Genomic DNA, 27,896 nt, shown 5'->3' with positions numbered 1-27,896 from the left:
CCCCGAGCCCGGGCGGGGGACCCCCACGGCCGCCGGGTGCGCCGGGGCGGGCGGCGCTGCCCGGGCCCGGGCCGCCTCCCCGCAGGTGCGGCGGGAACAATAGACGGCGGCCGGCGGGGCAGCGCACACCCCTCAGCATTGCCACAACGAGTCCCGGGCGGCGGGCAGGGATCTCTCCTTCGGCGAGCACGCCTAAAGTAGTCCCTCTTTGTTCACCAGCGGCAAAGGTTCGGCTTCACCTGTGTCCTTCCGCCGCGGCGCTCTTCCTCCCCGCCCCCTGGCCCAGGAGTTGCCTGTCGGCGCAGGCGGGGCCCGCCGGGGCGGGGCCGAGGCCCTTTGTGCTCCCAGAATGCACCAGCTTCTCCTCCGCGGGAAACAAAAATGGCGAGGGGCTACGGTGGAGCCGGGCTGTCTGTGAAGCGGGTCTGACCCCTCCCCCGCCGCCTTTCCTCCGCTGCGCCGCGGGGTCCGTGCTCGGGGGGGTCCCTCCGCGCACCGAGGGCCCGGCCGTACCGGGGCGCCGGGGGGAGGCTCCTGAGCTCGCTGATTTCCCTGTATGAGGCGGTTGGCACCACTGGAGAGACCGAATGAGGTGAGGGGTGGGGGGGCGGGCCGCGGCGGCGGCGGGGGGGTGGAGGGAGTGGCGGCCGGGCCCCGCGCGGGGGACGGGGGGTGGGGGCGGGCGCGCCCCGCGGCTTGGGCCGCCGGTGCCGCATCCCCCCCCCCCCCCCCCCCCCCCCGCGGCGGCCGCGCCGCCCGTCGGGGGGGGGGTGCGAGGGGCCCCGCTGCGGCGCGGGGGGGGGCCCGGAGGCCTTTGGGGGAGGGGGAGGAAGCTCCCTCCGCGGCGGACGCTGGCAGGCAAGTAAGGGGTCAGCGGTGCTCTTCAGTGACCAAAACAAAGGGAGCGGAGGCGGTAGGCCGTCTAATGGGGTCCGTGGAGGTGCCGCAGCGGTGGGGCTGCGATTAGGCTTGTGCCAGCTGTATCTTTATCTTCTCGTTGAAGGATGTTGTCTGAGTAGGCTGCGTTTGCTCGAGAGCGGAGAGAGCAGCACAAAAGAGGTGGTGGTGTTCGCTGGTAACTTTGTTTTTGGTTTCTTTTTTTGTTTGCAACGCCTCACCTTTTCGTCTCTGTCAAGCTAGACTATTCGAACGTGCTTGGAAGCTTACCTTTTTAGTCCACTAAAATATGGTAACTGTTGCAGGCTGAAAGGATGCGCGATAACGTCTTTTCTTTTCTTTGGTATTTGAATTCTGTAGGGAGAATGGGTTGATATTTTTGTTAGTCAAAGAGAACAATATGGTGCTGTGTTGGATGCTTTGGACGCTGACACTAGTGTTGAAATACTAGGGCTTATCATCCATCCATGAAGTATCTGGGTGCTATTTAAAGGAGAGGGCCTGCATAGTTAAATTAAAGAGCCTGCCAGGAAAGCAGTGTAGCATCATGCTTGTTTCTTGAATTTCTTTCTGTTAGTTAGGCCCTGCTCATGACTTTAAAAGGTCAAATGTAGTAATGGATAATAGCATGATTTTCTCCTGACTTAGTGTAAGGGAAAGTGATCAATCAATGCTTTATAACTAAACTGTCAAAAGCACAGGATAATAAGAAAACAGTTCCCCTGTTGTTTTTTCTTTTGGTCTGTAATCAGGTTGGTAAAAGTTAACGTGTTAATGTTTGTCCCTTTCATTGAGAGCTCAAATTACAATTAATTTGAAAGCATTTGAGGTTAAAAGAAGAAAAAAAACTTAGTTTCTGTAGTACTAGAATACAGGTTAATAGGTTCATAGCTTTTTAATGGAAGGAGAGTAAGGGAGAGCAAAGATTAAAAATATGAAAGAAGGTGCGCGATAAAGTAGTGAAAGCGAGAAGGATCTTTGCAAGGAGCTACAAGCTAGTAAAATGTTGGATCTATACTGAGAGTATAATGTAGTAATGTTTTCCACAGTTAACTCTTAATCTGTCAAATAGAGATCTGTGGCTTCTCAACATCTTGTCTTTTCTACTCTGGGAGGAATTTTAAATCAGATGTAGATGCTTATTAAAAGTTGGCTTAATATGGCTAGTCACCAGTTGTTGAGGTATATATTTTTTTTTTTTTAAATAGGTGAAAGACATATGCACTGGTAGTTAGTATCAAGGGTGGCCTTGGATACAGTCACGTTTGTCCTTCCCTGCATTAGGAGATCAGGTAAAATTTTTGAGAAGAGCAGCTGTAACAAATAAGTTGCAGCTCATTTCCTAGTAGAGAGTGAACTTCTGTATTCTCTGGAGATAGATGTGAATTAATATAGTACTAGAGGCACCTAAAATGCTTTAAAGCATATTTTGTGCTCCTCATGCTAGTTGTGGAGGAGAAAGCTTGGAGGGAAGAAACACGTGTGACTAGAATTCAACATGAATCTTCCCTTAGTTTGTGAATTGATAGTGCTTTTTGTGTGACTGACCTCTGAGCTTGCTGCAGAGTTGGTTTCACCTTCTTTACAGGCCTTCCTTGCAGGAAATGGAGGGGAAGTGTGTCTTTGAGTAAAACACAACAGGAGAAGAATTATGAAACCACAGGTATTGCTGGAGGGTCCTTGGGCAGGGCAATACCTGTTACTGAAAGCGCTGAAACTAGTTGAATTTGCGCTTTGAACAATCTAGCTTTCAAGCTGATGGTCTCTTCCTAGAAGGTATAATCTCTGTGGAGGAGTGAAATCAAGAGGCTTAATTTTCTTTGAGAGAAAGAGAGCCAAGGATGAGAACATTCCTAATGAGCTGGACATATTTCATTCACTAAATACCTTGGAGGACTATAATACTTTATTTATCTTTTAGATTGATTTATTTTTAATTTCTTTCTATGGAGTGCTTATGAAGGTTGCTGTTCTTGGAGACTAGCCTTAAAGAAGGAGATGTATCTTTATGGGTTTTGATCACCTCTGAAATCCTTCTCCACCCCACCCCCAACACCCCTGGCTCCCCCCAGTGCAAGTCAGCATGTTGTCTGTTATCTCTTTCACTGCTTGGGTGCATGCTCATACCATATTCCCTTTTCCCATGTCCCCTACGTTGCTGGACATCCTGTATTTGGATACTGTAGAAACCCAAAAGGCAATTGCTGTGTTCGAGGAGGTGCTAAGTATGCAATTAAGGGAAGTTCTGATCTGAAAAGGTGTGTTGCTACCTGATAACCGTTGTTCTTTCCCTGATGCTACCTTCTGCCTCTTCACTTTGTGTACAAACACAGGATCAATCCCAAACAAATGGCTCTTATAGTACAGGACTGCCCTACCCTTATTTCCCTACATACTAAATATGTAGGGGAATATGTTACTATGTAATGATCTTTTAAAGACTAATACTTTCACTTTGCATATCAAATAGAATTAAACCACTTCTAGTTATTTATTATTTCTTGAGGGATAATGTGAGAAAGTAAAACCAAAATCACAAATGATTATAGTATTGTGGACATGAGAATGCCCTTATCCTGCTGGCTACCTCTTTTTAATAACATGAGTCAATCTTATTAAGGACAGTCATACTTCACAGGGTCAAAAGATGACTGGGATTAGAAGGGATCTCAGGAGTTCTCTTGTCCTGCTCAGCGTAGCATCAGCCATGAGGCCAGACCAGGTGGCTTTATCCAGTCAGCCCTTGGCAGCCTCCAGTGCGGGAGGCCACACAACCACCCTGGGCCCCTGTTCCACTGCTGAACCCTCCTCATGGGGGGAGGAGGGGGAAACATTCCCCCCTGCCCCATACCTATCAGAATCTCTCTTATTTCAGTGTATGCGTGTTACCTCTTGTTTTCCTGCCATACACAACTGTGAAGCAAATAATTCCATCTCTCTAATTTTCTCATAGGAGCTGGAAGGCTGCTGTTATGCCTCCCTGAAGCCTTTTAATCTCCAGGCTGAATGAGCCTGGTTCCCTCAGCCTCCTCTCATAGGGCAAGTGTTCCAGTCCCTGACTGTCTTGGTGGCTCTTCACCAAACTTGTCTAGTTTGATGTTCTTGCACTGGGAAAACCAAAACACAGTATTCTAGATGCTGTCTAACGAGTTGTGTGTAGAAGGAAATAATCGCTTCCTGTCAATCTTCTGGTTCTGTTCCTGTTAGTATAGCCCAGGATATCATTTGCCTTTGCTCACAGGACATGTTGCTGGGTCGTGTTCTGCTTTCTGCCTGTCAGACCCCCAGACAATCTTAGCCTGGGGTTCTTCCTTCAGATGCAGGACTTTGCTTTTGTCTCTGTTGAATTTCATTAGGTTCCTGTCAGGCACTTCCTTCAGCCTTGCTGAAGTTAAGTGGCATCGACTCCTCTCCCCTTGTCCACAAATCCTGCCATTTTTAACACAGAAGGTGCTCAGGTTGGTCAGGCTGTGATTTATCCTCGGTAAACATGTGATGATACTTTCTAGTCACCACCTCTCCATGTGTCCAGAAATGTCTTCAGGAGGACTTACTCCATGACTTTCCTAGAGACCAAAGTGAGGCTAACCAGCCTGTGGTTCCCAGGGCTGAACTTTTGCCCCTCTCCGTGAGGAGGGTTCAGCAGTGGAACAGGGGCCCAGGGTGGTTGTGTGGCCCCCCACACTGGAGGCTGCCAAGGGCTGACTGGATAAAGCCAGCTGGTCTGGCCTCATGGCTGATGCTACACTGAGGAGGATGAGAGAACTCCTGAGATCCCTTCTCACCTGAATTATTCTATTATCCTAAACAACTGTAAAAATTGAAAATAATTTTGAGAATGTGTTTCTTATCCCCCAACCATTACTCTTTGCTTTTCTAGACTGAGGGATGCCCAGGTTAGAGTCCCTTTATCCTTATTCTGTACAGTTGGTGATGTGGCTTAGGCTTTTGATTGTAGAAGAATACAAAATAGTTTAAAGATAAGGAGCTCAAAGTTAGGCTTTTGATTGTACCAGAATACAAAATAGCGTAAAGAGAAGGAGCTCAAAGTGTATCTTGTAGATGTTCTGTGACATGGCACACTGGAAGCTCAATATTAATTTGGCTACGTGAAGTAGCACAAAAGGATAGCCTATAACCTAGACTTGTACTGGATCCTCTGCTTGAAAGAAATGAATGGCAATTTACTAATATAATAGATTGTTCATGTATAACTGGAACAGTGACTGTTGCAACAAAGTTGCTGTTATGAAAACCAAAGTGACCTTTTTATTTTTTGAATCAGACTGATCTTAAGTTTGGGCCCCGGGATGGGGCAAAGGAAGTATCCTGCTAAGTCTGTCTGTCTGTCTTCTTGGCCCAGCAGAATCTTGCTATTTGGGCGGAGGTAGGTATGGTTGACAAAGTGAACAAGTAATGTTTGGCATTAGATCTCATAAATGGCAGAGAACCTGCAAGGAAGGTGGGAAGAAACATGTGGCTGGGATCCAACACCTCTCCAGCTGTTAATAGAGGTACTGGATCCCAGTCACAGGTTAGCAGCTACGTTGGAAGCGTGGCTTGGGCTTGGTTATGTGGTGCTGGGTAAACCAGCTAAAATTGTGGCTCTTGGAAAAGATTCGTTTCCCTTTTCTGCTGCCTTCTGGCTGTGAGTGCTTGCTGCTTACCTGGCTTGTCTAGTCACCAGACCTTTCTGTGAGGTGCCTTAATTTGTTTAAAATATCAGAAAATCAATCCATATTCAGGGAAAGAAAACTGAATAGAAAGCTTATGGAGAAGTCAGCTTGTCATTCCAGAGCTGGTGGGAAGGGAGCAATCTGCTGTATTGGATAAGCCGTGTGTGAATGGCCCTCAGTTTTGTGTGTTCTGAGCCCTTGCTAGACCTCCATGCCCCCCCCCCATTCCCTGTGAGATGTCAACTGTCCTGTTTTAAGGAGAGCAGAACAGACTGCTGGTATTTTACAACCCTTCATAATTAAATTTTCTTTAAAGTTTAATAAAAGTCTAGTTTGTAACTTTAGACACAACAATTGCAATTAATCAGCAGTAATGTCGCACTTTCAGAACTTAAACTGATTATCTCTAAAGTTCTTTCGCTAGATCTTCCTCTCCTATGTGATACCACATTTTCCAGTTCTGAGATAGGTTTAGGATCTATGTGAGTTGTCTTAGTAGGATGCGCTGTGTGTGTGTGTGCGTGTGTGTGTGTGATTTCTGGTCTGAATTCCCTTCTGCTAAATCTGCTGGGCTCTCTAAACTCATCTTCCCTTCAGTGTGATTTGTATTTACTGGGAATAAATGAATTAGCTGTAGGTCCCACTTTTTTGAGTTGTCTCAGTGGATTAAAATTTTCTCTTAATATGCTTTGGGCTTTTAGTTGTTAAAATCTAGTATCTTTAAATTGGCTTCCAAAAACTATCTGGACTCATAGGGTAACTATCATCTGTAACTGTTGCAGTATTTGTGAATCATACAGCCCTTCTGGAAGAAATTTACCGAAATTGCATAGATTGTCAATGAAACTGTCTATAGTACAGTCAGGCGGTCTGGAGGTGCCAGTTGAGGGAATGTGTGTCCTGAGTTGCTTGTTTGCATTTGTTCTGTTGTGCTGACAAACCATTCTGTGAAACAAAGCAGTGAACTGAGATGGCTGAAAAAATAACTCTGTCAAGGGAGTTTTTCTTAACAGGAGTTGTTTCACAGCAGTTGTTACAACGGAAGGAGTACAGGAGTATGAATGACCTTAGCCTGGCACTGCTGCTGAGGAAAAAGACACTTGGAAACAAAAGGGAGAGTGCTCAGCCTTTTTAATTCTCCAGCCTCTTCACATCTTTTCCCCGAACTTTTCTGCTTCTTCCTTTGTAGCATTGCTGTGGAGTTACAGAAGTCAGAGGCATCAAATGAACGTTGAAGTTTTCCAACCTCTAATAAAGAGGTTAGAAAGAGTTACAAACAAGTCAAAACTAACAAATCTAATTTGGATAAATACAATGCTATGCATAGTGAGTTGTCATGGTTCACAGATCAGACTAATTTAGGTAGCTTACCTTCCGAGGGAGTTTGCCATTCCTGTTGACAAAGAATGACAGGCTATCTCCTGCTGCTGAAGCATATTATAAATTAATTCATTAAGTAGATAAATAGAAGGTCTTCTGCCTGTCTTGCTTGAATATCTATGTTTATGACCTAGACCCCAAGGTGAAAAATCAATGAGCATTTTCGCTAGTTCATGAGATCAACTTCTCAAGAAATGGTGGAAGTGCACTTCTATTTTGAAGTGTATTTCAACATGCAGAGACGTTTTACTGACTTCCCCCACTAACTTCTGAAAGGTTGTATGGGCACATAAGTACTTTCGTTGCATTTTAAGTGCTTGACTAAGAATACAGCAAAAACATATCCAGTATTGAGTAAAGGATGTAAAGCCAAGGTAGGTTGGACATGCTGTATGACATGCAGTGTAGCTTAGCTGTGCAAGTGAAATGAGATCAAGTAGATTTTTATATTGGATAAGTGTTTCAGAAAAACTTAAGACATCTGTTGGATATTTTGCAATGAGAAGTTCTTGGAAATAAGTTTTTAAGATGGTGGGGAAATTGTTACTTAAAGGTTTCTCATTTTGTTAGTAACTATAAATGGTATAGCAGGAAGGTGCTATGGAGCTGACTTCATGGAGGACTTGAAAGCAAGTTTCTGGAAAATGTGGAACCTTCAATTTCAAAATTGGCAAGCAAGAAGTTAACCTCAGTTTGCATTTTCACTTCCAACAGAAATTTTATTTTAATGGTACGTGTGACTTCTTGGTACTCCACTACAGTCTGCACTGAATTTCTTGTGATATGTGCCATGTTTCTAGAAGGCACTTCAGAGACACCTACTTTAAGTAACTTATGGCTTGCTAATTAAAGTCATCTTGTTAAAGCAGTAGCTCTTCCCACTTAATCTCCATCAAAAACGTTGAGGGAATGTTTCACTCGAGGAACTTCTTATCCATGTGGAAAGCAACTGTTAAGCTAGTGTCAGCCTATTGTGATAACTAACCCTATTTTCAGTCTGTGTTAGATAAACCATAAACTGCCACAGCAGGAGCTACTTCGTGAGCTGTTTAGTCATCACTTCAGCAGTGCTGTCTCCCACGGAGAGCAATGTGGACAATGGAGAAGTGTCTGCTTTATTGGCTCAGACCTTTACTGTGTGTCAAGATCCTTCAGTGTCTGAAGTAGCTATTGTGAATTTAGGCTGTTGTGTAAGTCAATGTATAGACTCATTTAAGTGCTTTGTGCCAGAAAATGATGCACAACACATTTTTGTTAGAATTTGAATGGAGTTATGGGACAAACTGCTGTATTTAAAAGAAAGTCTCATGCTTTTGAAGACTTTTTAAAATATAAAACTCAAAAATAGTTGTTGATTTTCAAATGTAAATCTGTACTAGATTGTGTATAATAAATTAATTGATTGTGTCTTTTTGCTTATTCTGTGGAAGATCTTTCGCACCTTTTTTCAAGTACTGGATAAGAGGAGCACCGTTCCTGCTTTTTAGCTGCTTTCTCTAGTTTCTTAAATCAAACCAGATAAAAAGCTGGAAAGAAAATCTTTGAACCTCTAGAAGTGAGTAGTCCCATCAAAACACTTGTAAAACAGTTTCAAGGTGCACTAATGAATTTAAGTGCTTCAGACTACACATGACAACTTATTAAACTGTTCAATATGCTAAATCAAATTCATAGATGTAATTTGAAGTATCTAAATACTACAATACTTTGTAATGATGAGCCCTTTCCAGGGAAAGAATTATTGGCTGAGACCAAGTTATAGTTTCACAACTATTTCTAGGCTGTTTTGATCAAGCCTTGCCTAGGCTTTGAACATTGCTTGCTTTGTGCTGAGATGGACCTGTGTGTAGTCAGAAAGGTTTGGGGAACTGATGAAGGTAAACCTTTTTTTGCTCTCTTGCCTGGCTGACTTCAGACTCATTTGTTTCTGAGCCTGTTTGGTACTTGGCTGTGTAAATGGTTGTACAGATACAAAAGAGAGAGTAGAACAAACGTGGGTTGCACCAAGTGCTAAGGGCTGTGGTTCTGCTTCAGAGGCCCTTGCAAAAATTTAAGCTACTGTACAAGATAAGGGGCAAAATCTTGCAGTGATGTACAAAAGATGGTAAGGTTAAATGATGAAGTAATCTAAGGGTATGAGGTTATTCAGAATAATGTAGAGAGTGTAGAAGGACTTCAGGCTACTGAGTGACTGGATAATGAAGTGGCAAGTGAAATCTGGTGCAAACAGAAGCAATCAACACACAGTGGGAAGAGAAACAAGTCTGGGAGCAGTTAGAATGAGAACCTGCAGTTTCTAATAATTCTTTGACATTTTTAACTTGATGCTGGATTGTGGCGGGGAGGGGGGTGAAAGGCTACAAATGTTACTAGTTGGAAAGGAGCAAAGAATGAAAAATGGCCTGGGCTGCCATGCTATTACCCTGTTATTGTAAACTTATTTCGAATGCTGTATGCATCCTGTCCCATTTATCAGAGGTTAGAGTAGAACTGGGGAAAAGCAGTGGTAACTTTAAACAGCTTTTATGTGAGAAGCAGCAGCATTGGTAGGATTCTTTAGCTGGGAAATATGGCTGGGTGGGTCTGAACATCGTTACTGGGGCACAAAGCAAGAAGATGGAAAAATGACAGTTTAGTTTTCTGATGCAGTGATGAAAGGTGTCAAATGAAGTGATAAGGTACCAGCTGTGAAACAAGTAAAAAGAAGTGCTGCTTTATAGGTTCAGCAAAACATGTAGGAAAACTTGCAGAAGAAAATTCCATTAAGGACTGAAAAAGGAGAAAAAAAAAAAAAGATATTGCTGCTCGAGATCTTTGGATCCACACTCTGTAAGAGACCTAGAGAATATTTGGGAGAGGAGTGCTCTTCTAAGTTTTTTGGTTTGGTGTGTTTTGTTTTGTTTTGTTTTTCCCCTGCTCCTCTGGTCTTCCCTAGTCACCTGTCTGAATATTTTTGTATTTGGGATCAGGCAGGACTTAAACTGGTGACCCAGTTGTGCATGAGGGTGCCAGAGTTATTGGGCTAGTTGGAACACTCATCTGGCCCATTATGGCTGCTTTTACTGTCATGTCATTGTTTAGGCTTACACTGATTATAAATATGCTTAAAACAGCTGTCTAATTTTCTTGTGTCTAACCTTCTAGGTTTAAAGTGTTTGATGCAAAACCCTGTTGATTGCTCTCTGGAATATTAACTTTTGCATTTTTGCATATTTTTGATGTTTTAAGCCATTCTAATTCCAGTTTAATTTTCATATTGAATGTAAATAGTAAACTTTTTAGGGAGAAGGGATTCCCTTCTCTTTGAAACTTCAGAGTAACTTCTCTGATATCTGAACAGCAATCCTCATGAAACTATATAGGACACTGATTTATTTACTGGTTTTGTTGGTGCTTTGTGATTTAACTCAAATGTTTCTGGTGCTGATAATACACCAAAGCTATCTTGAGTGAGGTGAAACTTTGCTCTTTCAATTGACTCTATCCTATTTAACTCCCTGATCTGTCCCTTGTGTTTGTCATAGTTATACATACATTTAGTTTCTAAAGTGAAAATACATTTGGATATAGGAATGCTAACTTTGTCTCAAATTAGTCTCAAATTCTGCCTATTACTTATGAAGATTCTTCCTTGTGAATTAGCTGGTCTTATTTTAGAATTTTCTGTATCTTACTCTTGGAGTCTAGTGTTTGATAGCTAGTCTGACATAAAAGCATATTCACACTTATATATAAATAGGCTATATATTATGGAATTGTGTGAGGAAAAAATTATTACTGATTCAAGTAATTGATAATTTTGAGTTTAATGTGTGAAGAAAGGTTGCAAGATCTTTTGTTTTTCCTCTCTGATTCTAACAGAGAGGAAACTTACTTTACACTAGAAATTTAACATGTAGAAATTCTTTTGCTGGAAACCTCTACAGCTGTGCTTAGTTGCAAAGCATGATGCTGTGTTGGAAGTACCTGAGTTAGTATAGACCTTGAGTTAGCATAGTGCTCAACCTGGTTTGTTTCTTTTTTTTTTTCCTCCCTATGTTTTTGGTGGTGTTGTCTTTTGGGTCTTTTGTTTTTTCATTTTAATTCTAAGTAACTAACTGCCGAATACCATGTTAATTGTCAACTACTACCCTCCCTACCAAGGTAACGTAGTTAGAATTGGCTTTTTAGCTACCTTGAAATTTTAGAAAACTGTCAGCAACTCGAGTGACTAATGTTTTAGTCATAAGTAATCCTGTATTGAATGTTTTTGATGCATTCTTTGATGCTTCTGGTGACTTTATGAAGAGTCTCTGAGCTGGAAAGTTTGTGTCTCCCCATTCTCATTTACACTAGCTAATTTCATAGAAGATTTTTTCTTTATATAAACTTGCCTCTTTCAAATTTTGTGGACTCTTACAGTAGCAGAGGCACTGCTACTAAAGGTGTGTAGAGTCTGAAAACATAACCAGGTTTTTAATTACCTGAAGTTAGCGAAGTAAGTTCTAGCTGTGAGTCATATTAATATTTAAAATATACGGTTTCTTACTTTAACCTAATTCTGATTACCTTTTCCCTTGCTTCCCTTTCTTTAGAGACTCTACAGCGGTGGGTAATTCACTGGTCCATAAGCGGTCTCCTTTACGTCGAAGCCATAAGACCTCAGCATCTCTGACCAAGCTGTCATTACGTGATGGACAGAAAGCCAAAAAGCCACTGTGTAAATTTGAAGAAGGTCAGGATGTCCTAGCTAGATGGTCAGATGGCTTGTTTTATCTTGGAACTATCAAAAAGGTAAACAATTTTTTAACTTCACTGGAGTCTTACAGTATCATCTGTTGGTTAAATATTACAGTATTATTGTCTCAATATTAAATACATTCTTCTGTTTAGTCCTTTTACTCTGGCTTCCACTGGATTTTTGTTTTTCAGATAAACAAACTGAAACAGAACTGCTTCATTATATTTGAAGACAGTTCCAAATCCTGGGTTCTCTGGAAGGACATACAAACAGGCAAGAACTTCAGTGAAGTAGTCATTGTTTGGTATTTTTGGTATTTTATTTGTTTAGATTACTATATCTGTTAAAATAAATTATTACATTCTTGCATCCTAAAGAGTGATATGGTTTAATGTGACCCAGGATCATGAATTAGGCAAATGAGGGAAAAAAAAAAAAAAAATTCAAACAACTCTCTATCATTGCAGTTACTTTTTTTGTTTTGTTTTGTTTTCACGTAACTATGTGCAGGGAGGGGAGAACACTTCTAAAAATAATCCCATTTGAGTTTATTTGGATGGGGATAGAGTATAATACTCTGTCTTAACAGAAAACTCCAGGCCCTAATTTACACCGAGTTTATGTCCTCCTATTGTTTTCAGTTGAAACAACATGACGTGGAAAGAAACCAAAGACTGGAAAAATCCTAGATTTGAGTGGAGTTTTCACATTTAAAAGTAACACCATAACTGTTGTACATAAGAAACCATTACAGATTTTGGAGTATTCATGTGATATAAAGAAATGTGCAATTATCAAGTGAGACATCTATTGTATATTAGCTTTGACTTTTTTTTTTTTTTCAGATATTTGGGGAGTAGCTAGTATTTTGATAATTTAATGCTAATGAAGCAAGGATGACAATTTCAGTGACAACGTCTTCTGAAAATCTGATTTCCTCATTATATAAAGGCAATGGAAATCTGATCTGGCTGTCGCTGATTTTTGATGTTTAAACTAAGCACTTCACCTGTTAACATGAGAAGCTTTGTATTCATAACAGCAAAAAATCAATGGCTTTATTTCTGAGAAGCTTTTAAGATACTGCTGTTCTGCTTCTATATAGTACTAGTTATGATCTTTGATTCATTTATTGTAACTATCAAACTTTAATGCATGAGTATGACAACATGTAGATTAAGAAACTTGTATTTTAATCCAGATTTTTAGATTGATACATGGTATAATTGGAGCAAGGTGTAGTTTTGTTTCCAGTTTGCAAGCTAACTTTTTTTTAACTGTGTGCTTTTGTATGCTTGCAGATATGTGTAAGAAGTAATAACATGTTTCCTAAGAGTGTTGGAGTTTGATATTAAAGCACCTTGGCAGATCTGTCAAAAACATATGCACCAAATTGTGCATATATTTACAGGAAAAGAAGCATATCTATCAGTTGTCCAGATAGGTTTTGTTTATACCTATTTTTTAGCCTGCATTTACATTCATCATTCAGTTATTTAATTTTTATTGTTGATATTAAGGAACAATGGACTGCATAGTAAATAGGCAATATATAGCTTATAAATATCTGTTAGCCTATGATAAGTGATATAAATATTTGTGACACATACAGTCTGTACAAAATGTCTGAATTTTTGTTGAGAAGTTAGGCTCTGTAACAATGTTTCTACAATGCATGGATCTGTAACTGAAATTAGGAAAAAAGTCATACATGTGGTAACCATTCCAACTGCAGATGTAATCTGAAAAAAATCACACTTTCATCTTTGTTTAGGAGCCACTGAAAGTGGGGAAATGGTCTGTACAATATGTCAGGAAGAGTATTCAGAAGCACCGAATGAAATGGTTATATGTGATAAATGTGGGCAAGGTAACTAGATTTTTTTTTTCCTATTTACTGCATTTTAAAAGATTTTTTGATTTGTTTTATGAAGGAGGATATTTGCCTGGCTCTGACTGACTGCTCAACTGATCTTAAATTTTATAGCCCTTAGCGGCTATTAAAAGCTCAGTGAATAATGATAATCCATGTTAAAGTGGCTAACACCTGTTCTGTAAGTAAAGTTTATTTTTTCTGCTAAGAAAATTTAAAATACCGTTTTGAATGTGTTAACAATCTTTTTGATCATATTTTTGGCACTTAATGATGGATAATGCCTTATAGTTGCATTAAAATTATATATAGTTAATTCTGTGTAAGCTTCTTTTGCAATTATAATAACACTTTGGTTGATCATTTTTATACAGGTTATCATCAGCTGTGTCACACACCAAATATTGATTCCAGCGTGATTGATTCAGATGATAAATGGCTCTGTCGACAGTGCGTTTTTGCAACAACAACAAAGGTGTGTTTCTAGAAAAACATTTCTTAATACATCCCATATTGCTTGCATACTTTGTTTTTGAAGTTGAAACAACAAAAAAAAAAGAAATAGCATTTTTTTTCAGTGATTTCTTTTTTGTTAACTTTGATCTGAATGGAAGTTTTATATGTTGGGAATTAATATTTAGATGAGGTTTGGCTTTCAAGTTATTTTTAAACAAATATGTTAGTATGAAAACATAAACGTGGAAGTACTTTACATGATTCTAGACAAATTTTCTTAACTTCCAAATTAAAGGATTTTAAAGTTTAAAAAATATATTATTGTTTTTGTAAACTAATGTATTTGTTCTGGCCCAGAGGGGTGGTGCGCTTAAGAAAGGACCAAATGCCAAAGCACTGCAAGTCATGAAACAAACATTACCGTATAATGCAACAGACCTTGAGTGGGATGCAGGTCATAAAACCAATGTCCAGCAGTGTTACTGCTATTGTGGAGGACCTGGAGAGTAAGTAAACAGATAATATATAAGAACTTTTCTCCATAATGCAGCTGCAGACTTTGGCCCTGATCCTGTAGACTTTTACTTGTGAACTTGTTAGTTTCTATTTCTATTGTGTGTAGGTATTAAACTCAATGCAAAGTGGAATTTTGATTTATATATACTTTTTTTTAAATGTCTCATGGGAAATACATTTTTAATGGCTTTCTTTCTCCCATCAGATCTTTTGGTTTGTTCTAATATTGTCATGTGACCATGACATAACATCACAGTCCATTCTACAACAAGCAAGAATTTTTTTTTTTTTGCATTGCTACTGTTAATGTGTTGAGATTGGAGTTGTTTGTTGATCTTCTTGCAATTCTAGGCAGTGTTTTTCTGATGTTAACTCAGCTCTGTTATTAGTCACAAATATGGATGTATCTAGAGATTAGTTCATTAAATTTTGTTGGAATAGACAGCTGTCTGATTCTACCATAGTGTCATACCCTGGATTGCAATTATTGGCAGGGTAAAGACTTTTTTTCCTCTTATGGCATTACAGAGTCCTCTGCTGGTTCTTTCTTACAAGAAAGGCAAGAAGAGGACTTCTTAAGCAGGTAGAGATAAGTACTCTGGTGTCTGCATGAATGAGTAAATGACTAAAATAGCATTGAAGATTTGAAGTCAAGGCAAGTCAAGAGTCCAACAAAGAAGCGAAGCTTTTGAGTTTAAATTCACAGACAGAGCTCTGGTTTGAGAATTTTGCAGACTTGGACAAGCATTGCCTTCAATTTTGCATGGTTCCTTTTCTCAAGGGAGAAGCTGAAAAAGGAAAAGGAAAAAAAAAAAGTATAAACTATGAGGTTCATTTTGAGGATTCAAGTAGTTGAATCCTCAGAACAACTGTTTGTGACTTAATGCGGCTGGGTTGTGCTTTGGAAAATAACAAGGAAGCTAATCCGGTGTGTGAGCTAATCTGTGTGAGAAGGAGCTTATATGGAGTTACTGAATACTTATTATCAAGAATTAAAAGGTGGTTGTCAGAGGAAATTACTAAATGAAGAAAATAAAAATTTAATTCATCCTTTTACTAGACTATCTTTTATTGTTCTTAGTCACTCTTTTCTAGTAATGATTCATTATGGAACTAAATATTACTGGAATATCCATACAGATGACTGTTTTATAAACTATGAAAATAAGTTTGGGTCAGAAGATCCCTTGCTAGTTAATTTAAACGTAATGAAGAACAATATTCAATACTACTTTAACACATCTTGTTTTTCTTTCTGTTGGTGAAGCTGGTATCTAAAGATGTTGCAGTGCTGCAAATGTAAGCAGTGGTTTCATGAGGCTTGCGTGCAGTGCCTCCAAAAGCCAATGCTTTTTGGTGACAGGTAAGAAACTGAAGCTGTACTTTATGGTTCTCTTTATTTAAAATGTGGAGGGAATCTCACATATGAGCTTTTATTAAGGCACCTGTAATACAACAGTATTTTCCAAAAATGGGGTGAGTTTTATGTAGATTATATGAAATAAAGCATGTGTTCAGGTGCCAGGAAAATACAGTTCTTCATCTCAGTTTAATGAAGGAGGGTGGGGTGGTGGGTGGTGGTGGGGTAACCAATGGATATTTGAATTCAAAGTGTTACTGACTTCACTTTGTGTGGAAGTCCATTATACTATAGGTGCTGGCTATTGGGAGGTTGGAAGTTTTAAAGCAGACCACTTTAGTGGGCCTGTAAGTTAGATAAGGGCTTTCAAGTTCACATTGTGTAGGTGACTAATCTCTGGTATGCAACAGGCACCATGCTTCAAGGTTGGTTGTCAGTGTGTGTATGCAGTGGTAGTTGCCTGTACTAACAATATAGGGAACTGGAGAGAGCTGGAAGGATAGTTTGGGGGGAACTATGTACATCCTCTGTTCATGTGTGATGAATCGGGACAAAAGGAAATGAAAAATTTTGAGCGCTAGTCTGTGTTTTCATGTTAAGAGGAACTTGGAGCAGTTGGAGCAGATGAGAGAGAAAACTGGAGGAGAATCAAGTATTATCTCATTCGTTATCTATTATACTTTCTTTTAGCTGTTGGTTGTGTTGGAATGTTTGTATGAAGGAACTGAGTTAAGACCCAGGAATGCACGGGTCTTTTAAATGCATGCTTACACTGGTGCACAGGTTTCTGCATTGGAGAGAGTGGAGTGGGGACATTACAGAGCACCATCACTGATACAGTCACAGGTTGAGGGACTTTCTCAAGCAGTATGAAAAAATGGTACCAGGATAAAATTGAGGAATTACCTTGTATCTGACCTGGTAGGTACCAGCACAGACTGTGGAGGCTGATAAAGGAAGGTGAAGGACAAAGGGACTCTCAAATATCATATGGCTGGCTTTCTAGCCTGCTTAACTTTCATTTTTTCATAACTAGGGTGTTAAAACATTAAGAGAGTGTGTGTGTGTACAGACACCCACCACCCAGACACATGTACATATACATATGTATATATTTTTAGGTTTTATACGTTCATTTGCTCAGTTTGCAGTTCTGGACCAGAATACCTCAAACGTTTACCCTTGAGATGGTAAGTATGAATTTAAAAAAAAAAAAAAAAAAGGGGGTGAGTTGAATACATGCTCTGCTTTTCTTTTTGGTATTTTGATTCTCCTTGCAAAAAAGGAAATCTACTTGCTGTCTTGTTTTCTGAGCTGTTCTTACTGCTTGTATGAACAGGGACAACTTTTCCTTCAAAGTTTATCCTTAAATGTAGAGATATATTGCAACTATGTGCTCTCAGAATTTATTCCTGGGTTTGTTCAGTGCAGTAGCAAGCAACTACTCACTTGTGTATGTGAAGACTGAGATATTCAAACGAAGCCTTTAGATAAGCCAAATGGAGTGAGTACTAGTGTATGCATCTTGACACATTTTATAACAGCTTCCGATGAGATTTAATGGTTAGTTGTAGTTTGAAATCTTTGAACTAACCCATATTAGAAATTATATCTAATTTAGTGGATATGTGCTAACAAATATGTGGTGGAAATTATCTTGTGAAATGTTAATTCATCAAAATACTTGCATGAATTCGAATTGATACATTCAAGTATGAATTTGGACTTACTTAAATATTCCATGGTTTAGACCAGTTTTGGCATTTAAAAGAACATCATGACAATGAGATGAGGCAGAGATGAAAGTAAGATTCAAAGCAGAAGGAATCTTGAGGAAAAGAAATGACAGGAGACTTCATAATGTTGTTCCCTGGATTGAGTGTTTTAAGTTGTGCTTTGTGTTCCTCTAACTATACCGTGCTAATATCTTTCCTACTAAAATTTCAAATAAAAGCAATTGGAAGACAAAGATGACTTTTTTTTCCTCTGTTTTTTATTCAAATATTTCTGAATTCTAGGGTAGATATAGCACATCTATGCCTTTACAACCTAAGTGTTATTCATAAGAAGAAATACTTTGATTCAGAGCTTGAACTCATGGCCTACATTAATGAAAACTGGGATAGATTGCATCCTGGTGAGGTAAGTAATTGAAATACTCTTTCTTGTTTTCCCTCACAGTGCGTACATACGTCCTGAAAGTTAGTGACCTATGAACTGTTCTATTCTGGATGTTAAATCCTTTATTACCTTAAAATCTGGTAATCCCAAATAATGAAATCATTTAATTTCCTTGCAGAAATAGAATGGTTTTTGTGGTGTAAGTTCTGAGCTGTAAAATTTTTCCAGTGATCCATGTATCTGTTATTTTATTATTTGCATGGCAATTTTCTTTATATTCAGCTGTTTATTCTGTTGCATATATATTTTTTTCCTTTCTTTTAATTTTATAATTCTCATACTACTTGGATATATTCATGTGCACAGACCAGAAAATCTAAATGTAGAACTGAATGCAGAGTCTATTACATATGAAGGCATCTGCAAAGTCTCTAAGGTGTAACATATAACAAATTATTATACACAAACATTTCCTCTTTCCTCCCTCTTGCAAACATGGGTGATGATCAGTTCATGTCCAGGTCTAAAGATTGTTTTGATCCTTTTCTAGTCTGATTCTACTACTTGTCAAGGCATCTTGTTTTTAGTTCACTACTATACTAGTTATTTTTCCAGCTATTTGATTTATTGGGCAGTCATCTTAGCATTAAAGGAAATCCATTTCCCCAAGCAGACTGACTTCATATTTAACTAAGAGGAGCAGTGTAAATACTTGTTTCCGCACATAAGGTTGGATGTAAAATTTATGTCTAAATTCAAATTGGCATACTGGTAAGAGAGTATGCACTTTTTTCATGCATGAAAATTGTTTAGAGTTTTGAAGTTTTTTAATGCAGGTGGCATATAACTGTTTTGAAATATTCTGATCATGAGTACATCCTAATTTCATACTTCTTTTCAGTAAATTCTTACATGTGTAATCCATTTTTACTAGCAGACACAATTTGAGAATCAAATGTATGTTCTTGGTTTAAATGAGTAACCACTTTTCATGAATAATGGAAAACAGTTTAAAATACATATGTTTAGGCTATGAGCATCGATAGTTTCTTAGAAAGACAAGCAAACACTCAAGCATTACTAAAAAATTACAATTAGTGTTGTTATGAATAGATATCTGGTTTACTTTGGGATGTATGGCATCTCTTAGCTAAGTCATACCAAGTCAGTAATTCTGTCATATCAAGTCTTAAGCTTTAATTTAAAAAAAAAAAAAAAATGCTGCACAAAATGTGGTAATTCTCACACAATCTTTTCCATAGAATGAAATGTTCTGGCTGTCTTACTGCGCAGTTTAACAAATAGATAAGTGGTGTTTAATTTTGACTTTTGCTTCTCTTGGTATTGAGGGAAATATAGAGGAAATTGTTTATTTCACAAAAGAAAACTTTCTTTTAGATTTAACATAATTTCATGTCAGAATGGCTGGTCAGAGCAGCCGTGGTGTGGATGAGAAGAGTGGAGCTATCTAGCTGCCATTGACTTGGAGCACACATACCATTTTGAAGCAGCTGAAAGGCTACAGTCCTCACTGTGCTCTTCCCCCTTTCCACTTTCAATCCATCCCTGCTCAATCTATGTGATAAACATGTAACTAAGGGGGAGGAAGGAGTCGGGAGATCCAAATAAGGAAACTCACCTCTTTGTTAAGTGGTACTTTCAATTCCTTAATCAATATTTGTACACCTTCAAGAAAGCTACTTTTTATAAGTCTGAAGACTATGTTTTTGAAGGGGTAGATTTTGAATAAATGCCGAAAAGCTGTGTTGAGGAAGTCTTCAAGACTTTATTCTGAAAAGATTCTAAATGTCTCTCACTAAGCTGGGAAAAATTGTGTCTTGAAAAATTTGAGGCAAATGTATTTTACTACTTTGGTTAATCTGGTTTCTTAATTAAACAGAAATTAGTCACAGAAAGAATAACATCTACAATATAATGTTTTTAGGGTTTTTGTAATATTCTTAGCTTGCCACTGTTCACTGCCTGAACAAGGCCACTATTAGAAATGACACTTTGGTTTCTTTCTCTAGCTGCTTTTAACTGAATGAGAGGAAAAGTTTTTTAGCCATAGGTAAGGTAGGAGTAAATGGTGGAATTATCAGACCTCCCAAGCCAGTAATTTTTAGCATGTTATTATTTAGGATGTAATAAATATATGGCAGTTTTCTGTAGTTAAGTGCTGCAGAGTTGCAAGACCTCTGGATAGCAATGAACTGTGCTGAATGTGTATGGTAAAGATGTATAAAAACAGTTGTTACTTTCTTTGGCTAAAATGGCTTGAATATCTCCCTGAACTTTAGTAGTCAGGTAGACTGACTGTGAAGCTTGCCCAAAATTGTGTTAAAAGGTTGGGTTTTGAGTATATTCGCTCATTTATTTAGCTGTTAGCACATTTAATCTTTTGATCATTTCTATCTGTCCTGTTTGGTCAAAATTGTATTCTTTAGAAAGTATTTGAAGGTTGGGTTTTTGGGGTTGGTGGGGTTTTTTTGAGATGCAAATGTTGTACAGTCTGCTCTGTAGTATTCATACTAATAGTCTTATACTGTTTGTGAACTCTATAATTAAAGATAAATTTTCTGCAGAGCCAATTGGATATAAATTCTGGATCATTTTGGCATGGCAACTGGAAATATACTAGCTTCACTGGAATTTAAAAATAGCTGTCTAAATATAAAAATAAATAATCTTATTCTAAATTCTATTATATAAATGTAGTGTCCACTTCTTTATAGTCACCACCATACTTATTCTGCTTTATGTCTCTAATTCATAAGTATGCAAATTTTTTAGAGAGAAGATTCCATGTTTTGGTAGCTTGATAGGGACTAGCTGCTTCAGGCTTTGGTGCAAGAAGGGAGGTTAGACTGGGTCTTAGCAAAAGGGACATGAAAATGGATTTACTTCCCCACCCCCTTCCCCTTTTTTACTCTTAACTTTTCTGGGCCTCTTCCAGTTTTTGTATCATGTTGAGTAATGTTGGCAAAAATGGGAATTGGGTCCTGCAGCAGGTTTTTGTTTGGTTAAAATGATCACCAATAAAATAACTAAGTTCTTGTGTCAATATAGTTATTTCCCGCTTGCAATCTCAGTTACTGGGAGGACATAATGCTGCAGAAGAATTCTTCTCAGCAGTCTTGGGAGGGCAAGCTAGTATTATGTTCTTTGAGTATATTAATTCTTTGAGATATTTTTCTTGCACTTATTACAAGTGAAACTCAAATTCTTTGGCCTGGGCTTGATCCTGGCATGAATTCTGTTGATGTAAATCACAGAATATATGGGATAATGATTGAGGTCCTTTGGGGTTAGGTAGTTTCCACAGCTAATACTTCATAAATGTACTTCACATCCAAACCTGTAGTTACAGTGACTCAAAGTAACTAGAATCTTTCTATTACTAAAGAATTCGACGGGTTAAATGATTTCTTAATACTTCACAGCTGGCAGATACACCAAAATCTGAAAGATATGAGCATGTACTGGAGGCATTAAATGATTACAAGACCATGTAAGTTATTGGTACTTTTTGTTTTAAATGTTGTTTGCCTGTTTAATCTGTTGTAGGTTACAGTCTTCAGTCTCCTTTGCTCAGTCTATCTGATAATCACTTTGGCTGCAGATAACATTTAAATTTTAAATACTATTTCAAACTATAAGATTACATAACTGTTGGAGTGGAACCCAAATAACGAGAAAAAATTTGTTTGAATTTCCATCTTCTTTCCACTTCGCATTCTGTATTTGAGAGTGAGGATTGCATTAGGGGAAAGAGGGGAATAAAATACCACTAGACTATCCTAATTTGCATAGTTTTGTTTTGCATGTACACTGCTATTTTAAAAGTTGCTTTCCCTGGGATCAGAATTTTAACAATTAATTTAAAATCATCTAGGTTTATGTCTGGAAAAGAAATAAAGAAAAAGAAGCATTTGTTTGGCTTGAGAATTCGTGTTCCTCCTGTGCCACCAAATGCTGCTTTAAAGGCTGAGAAAGAACCAGAAGGAACTTCTCATGAGTTCAAAATTAAAGGCAGAAAATCATCTAAACCAATCCCTGATGTGAGGTAAAATAACCCAGTCATTCGAGCAATGTTGTGGTGAATCGGGGCTACTTTGGGTATATTTTTGGTACCTACAAAAAAGGTATTTTCGTTGTAGAATGTATTTTTTAAATAACTGTAAAGATGGACTGTTGGTGAGAACAAGGTCTTTGAATGAATTTAATTGGCTTTCTATTAGGATCCTTCTAAAAAAAACAAACCAACCCAACATGAAATTTAGCAGTAAGAACAACAGGAAAATATCCCAACTTTGCTGCCATTTAGGAAACAATCTTGCGTTTCTGGAGCTCTTATGCAATAATCTAACTAGAATTCTAAATAGGAAGCATGATGTGAAGTTGTAACTTACATTAGTAAATGTGCCATGTTTTTTACCAGTGTGATCGTATGAATAAACAACATTTAACACTTGTTCATTCCTCTTCAATGTTAGGGAATCGGTAATGTCACTAGAAAGATATTGTGTCTGTTATTCTAGAGGCAAAAATATGTAGCTTTGTATCTGACAATTTTGATTTACCAGAATAACCTCATTTAGCACAATGTTTTAGCAATACACATCTAATTGTGTATTCGTTGTCAAAGGAAAACATGTATTCAATGAAAATTATCTTCAATAATACAGAACAAAATATAAATTTTTTTCTAGGGAATTAAGTAATGGTATAGAAAGAAAGGGGAAAAAAAAATCAGTAGGTCGTCCACCTGGTCCCTATACAAGAAAAATGATTCACAAAACTCCAGAGTCGCCGCCTCTGGTAAGGTTTTTGATATTCCCTGCCACTCCCCTACCCTTTTCCCTCTAACTGGATTATCATTTTTGAAGAAAAATATAACCAGTTAATCTGAATCGTGATATTCCCCCATTCATCCTTAAACAAAATTGATATAGCAATTAAAACTTAATTTGAAGTACTCTTTTTTTTTTTTTTTTCTTTTTTCTTTTTTTTCCCTATCTTCTTAGGATAATGAACCAGTTCCAGTGATAGAGAACCCAGCCTTGGAATTACCCTGCACTGTTGGGTAAATTAAAAAAAAAAAAAAAAAAAAAAAAAAACAACAAACCCCCAAAAACCCCCAAAACCCCAAACCCTGTAAAACATTATAATACTATGTCATTTATCTGTTTGCTTCTGAAATGTCAGCTCTGTTTTTAATATAAAATTATTTTCATTACATGGCAACCCTGTTACCTTGCATATCAGGAAATCTGATGGAACTGCACATTCATCCAATACCTCAGATGTGGAATCCACAGGTGCTGCCGGTATGAAAGAAACTACCTCATCTAGCATTTCCAGACATTATAGGTAATTATTCAATTACTCTATCTGCTATAAAGATTTGCAATATACTCATTTTAATAAAATTTTCTGAAAGGGAGGGGACAGGAAACAATTGGTTCAACAATAATTCACCCTTAATAAACAGATGTTGCAGGGATCTGACAAGAGGTATCTTGCCAAAGCATGACACGTAATGTTCGGAGTCTCTGAAAACCTGAGTTTCTGTTGTACTTCCAGTTGGTTCTGAACCTTTTGGCTAACTTCCATGAAATCTGATCCTGGTAGTTCCAAAGAAGTTAGTCTAACAAGATTCATGAATATAAATGCTTGGATGAGAGAGACCCAAACCAGAAACCCACACTTACAGAAAGGCAGACAATTTTCTAATCATCTGTGATCATCTGTGGCCTAGTCCATTGCCAGTGCTGTTTTGTTGTTCGGTTTGTGTTTTTTGGTGTTTTTTTTTTTTTTTTTTTTTTTTTTTTTTTTTTTTTTTTTTAATTTTTTCAGTTGAAGCTTTGGCAAAACAAAGGTAGAGGATAAGGTAGGAGGTTGACTTAAGTTATTAGGCAGCCATAGGGTAAGTGAAATGGAGGTAAGGGTATTGCAGAACTGGTGGGAGAATAAATAGAGAAGAACTGAGGATATTGTGAAGGGGTATAACATTGAGGATACAGTAATTCACTGGGATTTGGAGTGATGAGCAACTGAGACTCAGCGTAGAGCTATAAATTGCATGCGGAAATCTGAAGAAATAGGACAAAAGAAAACTAGTATGTCTTAGTCCTGCTTACAACAGACAGGGTGAGAGTTTTTTGTGCTCACTAACTACTGTTCTTTGTTGATGCAAAATATGTAGTTAAATTACGTTTACTGGAGGGAATTAAACTCCATAAACACTTCCTGAACTTAGTTTTCTAATAAAGGCCATAAAAGAGCTGATGTGCACCCTGAATTAATCTTAGCAGCTTTTGTTTTTGTAGGTTTCTGTATTCATGTTAAAGAATAGTTAAGTATGTGGTGATTTTCTACAGGTAATAGAGCATAAAAAATTTTTGGCACAGTCTTCATTAATAAATTATTAACTACAGTTGACTTTTCTGCAGATAAATTGTTGTTTGAACTTTTCTGTCTCTCAAGTTCAGCAAACATAAATTTCTCTTTTATTGAAGTACATGGATCCTCAATCTACTTATTTTGTCTCCTCTCTTTCTGGTTCATGCTATCAAGTGCTTTCATGAGTCATTTTTGTGTGCATTACTGCTACAAATAGTCTGTCTTCAAAAACTCATATTTAACTTACAGACTTCTGAAATTGTTACCTAAGCACTTAAGTCACTGTTTTGTATTTCTGACCTTTGTTCCTTTTTTTTTTTTTTTTTTTTTTTTTTTTTAAGTTAAAAAGATGTGCTTTTTTCCTTGGTATGTTACATAGGAGTCTTGAACATCGAACTTTGCATACCATTTAATTAAGGACTTTATCAAACACTTTTTAGTATGTGCAAATTATAGATGTAGGTTTTTACATAAGGATTGTATCTTGGACATTTTTCGTATTTGGATGATGGTTTATTCTTGGATAATGTCAGAAGCTTCTTTTTTCATTACTAGATAAAAATCTGTGTGAGTTTTGGATATATGTATTTTTCTGGCCACATACAATAAATCTTTATAAAGTCATGTGTATTACTGTAGAAAGAGGTGATGTAGAATAGATTTTTGCAATATCTTTTTTCATATTTCAGAGTTTTCACTTACTGACATAAATTCAGCTTGACAAAAATAACTGTGCATAAATTAATTTTTTATTTACAGTCTTAACAAACATCAAGTCTCAAACTCTTTTATAGTATAGCTTTTGTAATTGAGGTCTACCTGTGCGATAAAGCTGTATTTTTAATTTGCAAATTTAAGTACATTTGGGGCAGACTTCTCTGAACAATTTTTTTTTAATTTGCTGAAGAATGGGATTAAGCTGTATCAAAATAGTATTCTTAATAGATCTAGGCATAAGTTAATATCACTTAGCTAACCTTTCTGACATTTTGTTAAATTAGTACAATTTTCCTTATGTAAATAATCTTTATTTTGCAAGTGCCATATTTATCGTCATCTATAGGCAACAAATATTTTTCAGTGAAAAACAGAACAAAGAAGTTACGATAGGAAATAACTGGTGATAAAGCATATGTTTTGAATAAGTTTCTTGGAGTTACCGCTTTTTTTTTTTTTTTTTAATAGTTTATCCGACTCAAGAAAAAGGACTCGTACAGGAAGAACTTGGCCTGCTGCAATACCACATTTGAGAAGAAGAGGTCGCTTTCCACGAAAAGCACTCCAGACTCAAAATTCAGAAATTGTAAAAGATGATGAGAGCAAAGAAGATTACCAGTATGATGAACTCAATACAGAGATACTTAACAACTTAGCAGATCAGGAGTTACAGCTCAATCATCTAAAGAACTCTATTACTAGTTATTTTGGTGCAGCAGGTAGAATAGCTTGTGGGGAAAAATACCGTGTTTTGGCTCGTCGGGTGACACTTGATGGAAAGGTGCAGTATCTTGTGGAGTGGGAAGGAGCAACTGCATCCTGACTGTAGGACTGAACATTATGTTCACTGCACTGTCATCTGTAAGTACAGTTCATAATGCAGAGCCACGACAGAAATGTGTCTTTAAGTGTGTTTCTAAAAACAAAACAAAACCAGTTTAGCCTTAACATGTATTGTTATCATTACAGTTCTTGTGATAAAGACTTATCTTTTTAAAACCTGATCTGAAACTTAAATTTTTTAATCTGAACGTTGTTAGATTGTTTTAGGTTGGGATATTTTGGGTTACAATTGCTTAAAAATGTGCATGGTGTTTTAAAAAAAAAAAAAAGACATTTTCTAGAGAACATTCCATGGATACAGTTATTGTGATTTAGAGAAAATATTATGTAGATAGCACAAATATTTGAAAAATTTTGGTTTGTTTTCTTACCCAAATGTTTGCAGAAATGTATTTCTATTTCAATACTTTCTAGATTTCATAAGTGCAGTGTATATAATGCCTACTGAAGACTGTAAAATACTGAAGTTTTCTTTCAAAGTGTAAAAAAAAAAAAAAAAAAGGAAAAAAATATATTGAGCCTGTAAATTGCTCTGTGACCAGACTTCATTGTCTTCTTAATATATTCTTTGTGTGTGTGTGTGTGCGCATGTGTGTGTGTATATACATATGTATATATGCATACACATACTTGTGTGTGTATATATGTGTGATTGTGACCTATGCAATACAAATTATGGGATCGGGCAGCTTCTGAGAATACATCCCATAATTCTTTTTTCAGGAATAGTTGCCAGTATTTACACAGCAGCATTTCTTCTCAGGCTTATTGGGTGCTGTTGCTTTCTGTGTACTAAGGAAAAGTGTCAAACCAGTGCAGCGTGTTCTGGCAATGGGTGCAGTCATTGATGTTCATATGTTCTAGGTAATATATTCCATTATTTTCCATGTGAATTAACTGTTAAAATTTAATGCAGGATCTGAACATTTGGAAGTTAACTCTACTAGAAATAACAATATGAAAGTTATTGTGGCACAGTGATTGTAAATTTTGTGTCCCAGTTATAAACTAAGTTGACAGGAGTCACACACAGGATTCCTACATATCTGTAGAAACAGTCATATTTTGTTAAATGTAGTATGAACAAAGTGTATTATTGCACAGGGTCAACAAACGGTTTGTTGCCATTTGAAGTAACATTACTGATTTTATTACAACATTACCTCTTTTGTTTTTATAAAATGTACCAACTTTTAAATTGATAAGTTTATTTTACTTGTTTTTTAAAAAAAAAAAAAGTCAAAAAAGTCTCTTGCCAGTATTAGACGTTTTTTCTTTGTCTGCTACTTTTGAGGGGATTTTAGCCAAAGAGTAAACAGAAGAATATTTTTACTTTGGTGGTTATTCACTGTACTGCATAAGGTTAGTTTTCTTATATGCTTATAGTTTACCACCAAAATAAAATTATGTAACACTTACAAATTACAGAGTGGTTTAAAGTGTACTGCCTGGGTTAGTACTTATTTATTCCATTACTTGATTATTTGACTTTTTCTGCTCATCTTGAACAACTTGAAAAGGTGATTTTTTTTTTTTTTAAAATTATTTTTTTTTTTCTGTCACCTTATAGCCAAAGGAAGCAGAGAAAGCTTTTTAATCCTGTGCTTGGTTTATGGCTGGCCGGGTAACATTAGCTTTATAAAAATGCTAATTAAAAACTGCCACTTCTGTTTACCTTCACTAAAATGTGTGGGTTTTTTTTTTCTCACACCCTCAGCTATTAATTTAATGTTGCCTTGCCTATAGCTGCAATATTTTGATAACACAGCAACTTCATGTTAATTTTTGAATGTTTATATCTTGGGATAATGCAAAATGTAAAGCCTTTGTAACCTTACTCGTACCATCTGTATCTGTCTTTATTGTTTCACTTTATCCAAGTCCTTTAATTCTAACTGAACACCAGCAGTATTTTTCATAAAGTTTCATTTA

General features: G+C 37.4%; 1 protein-coding gene across 4 annotated transcripts; it reads left to right on the top strand.

The window, feature by feature from the left end:
• Nucleotides 1-310: 310 nt before the first annotated feature.
• On the top strand, nucleotides 311-27,186 carry MTF2 (metal response element binding transcription factor 2). Of its 4 annotated transcripts, XM_030033167.2 has the most exons (15): nucleotides 311-592; nucleotides 11,528-11,726; nucleotides 11,865-11,946; nucleotides 13,448-13,543; nucleotides 13,921-14,021; nucleotides 14,360-14,508; nucleotides 15,786-15,881; nucleotides 17,000-17,068; nucleotides 17,897-18,020; nucleotides 21,443-21,510; nucleotides 21,895-22,065; nucleotides 22,712-22,820; nucleotides 23,027-23,085; nucleotides 23,268-23,372; nucleotides 25,590-27,186. In XM_030033167.2, the coding sequence occupies exons 1-15, from the start codon at nucleotides 588-590 to the stop codon at nucleotides 25,942-25,944; spliced, it is 1,788 nt and encodes a 595-aa protein (XP_029889027.1). In that variant the 5' UTR covers nucleotides 311-587; the 3' UTR covers nucleotides 25,945-27,186. The 4 variants fall into 4 exon arrangements, with proteins under 4 accessions (XP_029889027.1, XP_029889029.1, XP_040984029.1 ...); XM_030033169.2 differs by lacking the exons at nucleotides 311-592; nucleotides 11,528-11,726 and having other exon boundaries at nucleotides 11,898-11,977; XM_041128095.1 differs by lacking the exons at nucleotides 311-592; nucleotides 11,528-11,726; nucleotides 11,865-11,946 and adding an exon at nucleotides 12,209-12,389.
• Nucleotides 27,187-27,896: the final 710 nt, after the last annotated feature.

This window comes from Aquila chrysaetos, chromosome 12, assembly GCF_900496995.4.
Source record: "Aquila chrysaetos chrysaetos chromosome 12, bAquChr1.4, whole genome shotgun sequence".
NCBI classification, from domain to species: Eukaryota; Metazoa; Chordata; class Aves; order Accipitriformes; family Accipitridae; genus Aquila; species Aquila chrysaetos.
This window is presented reverse-complemented; position numbering and strand designations above follow the sequence as displayed.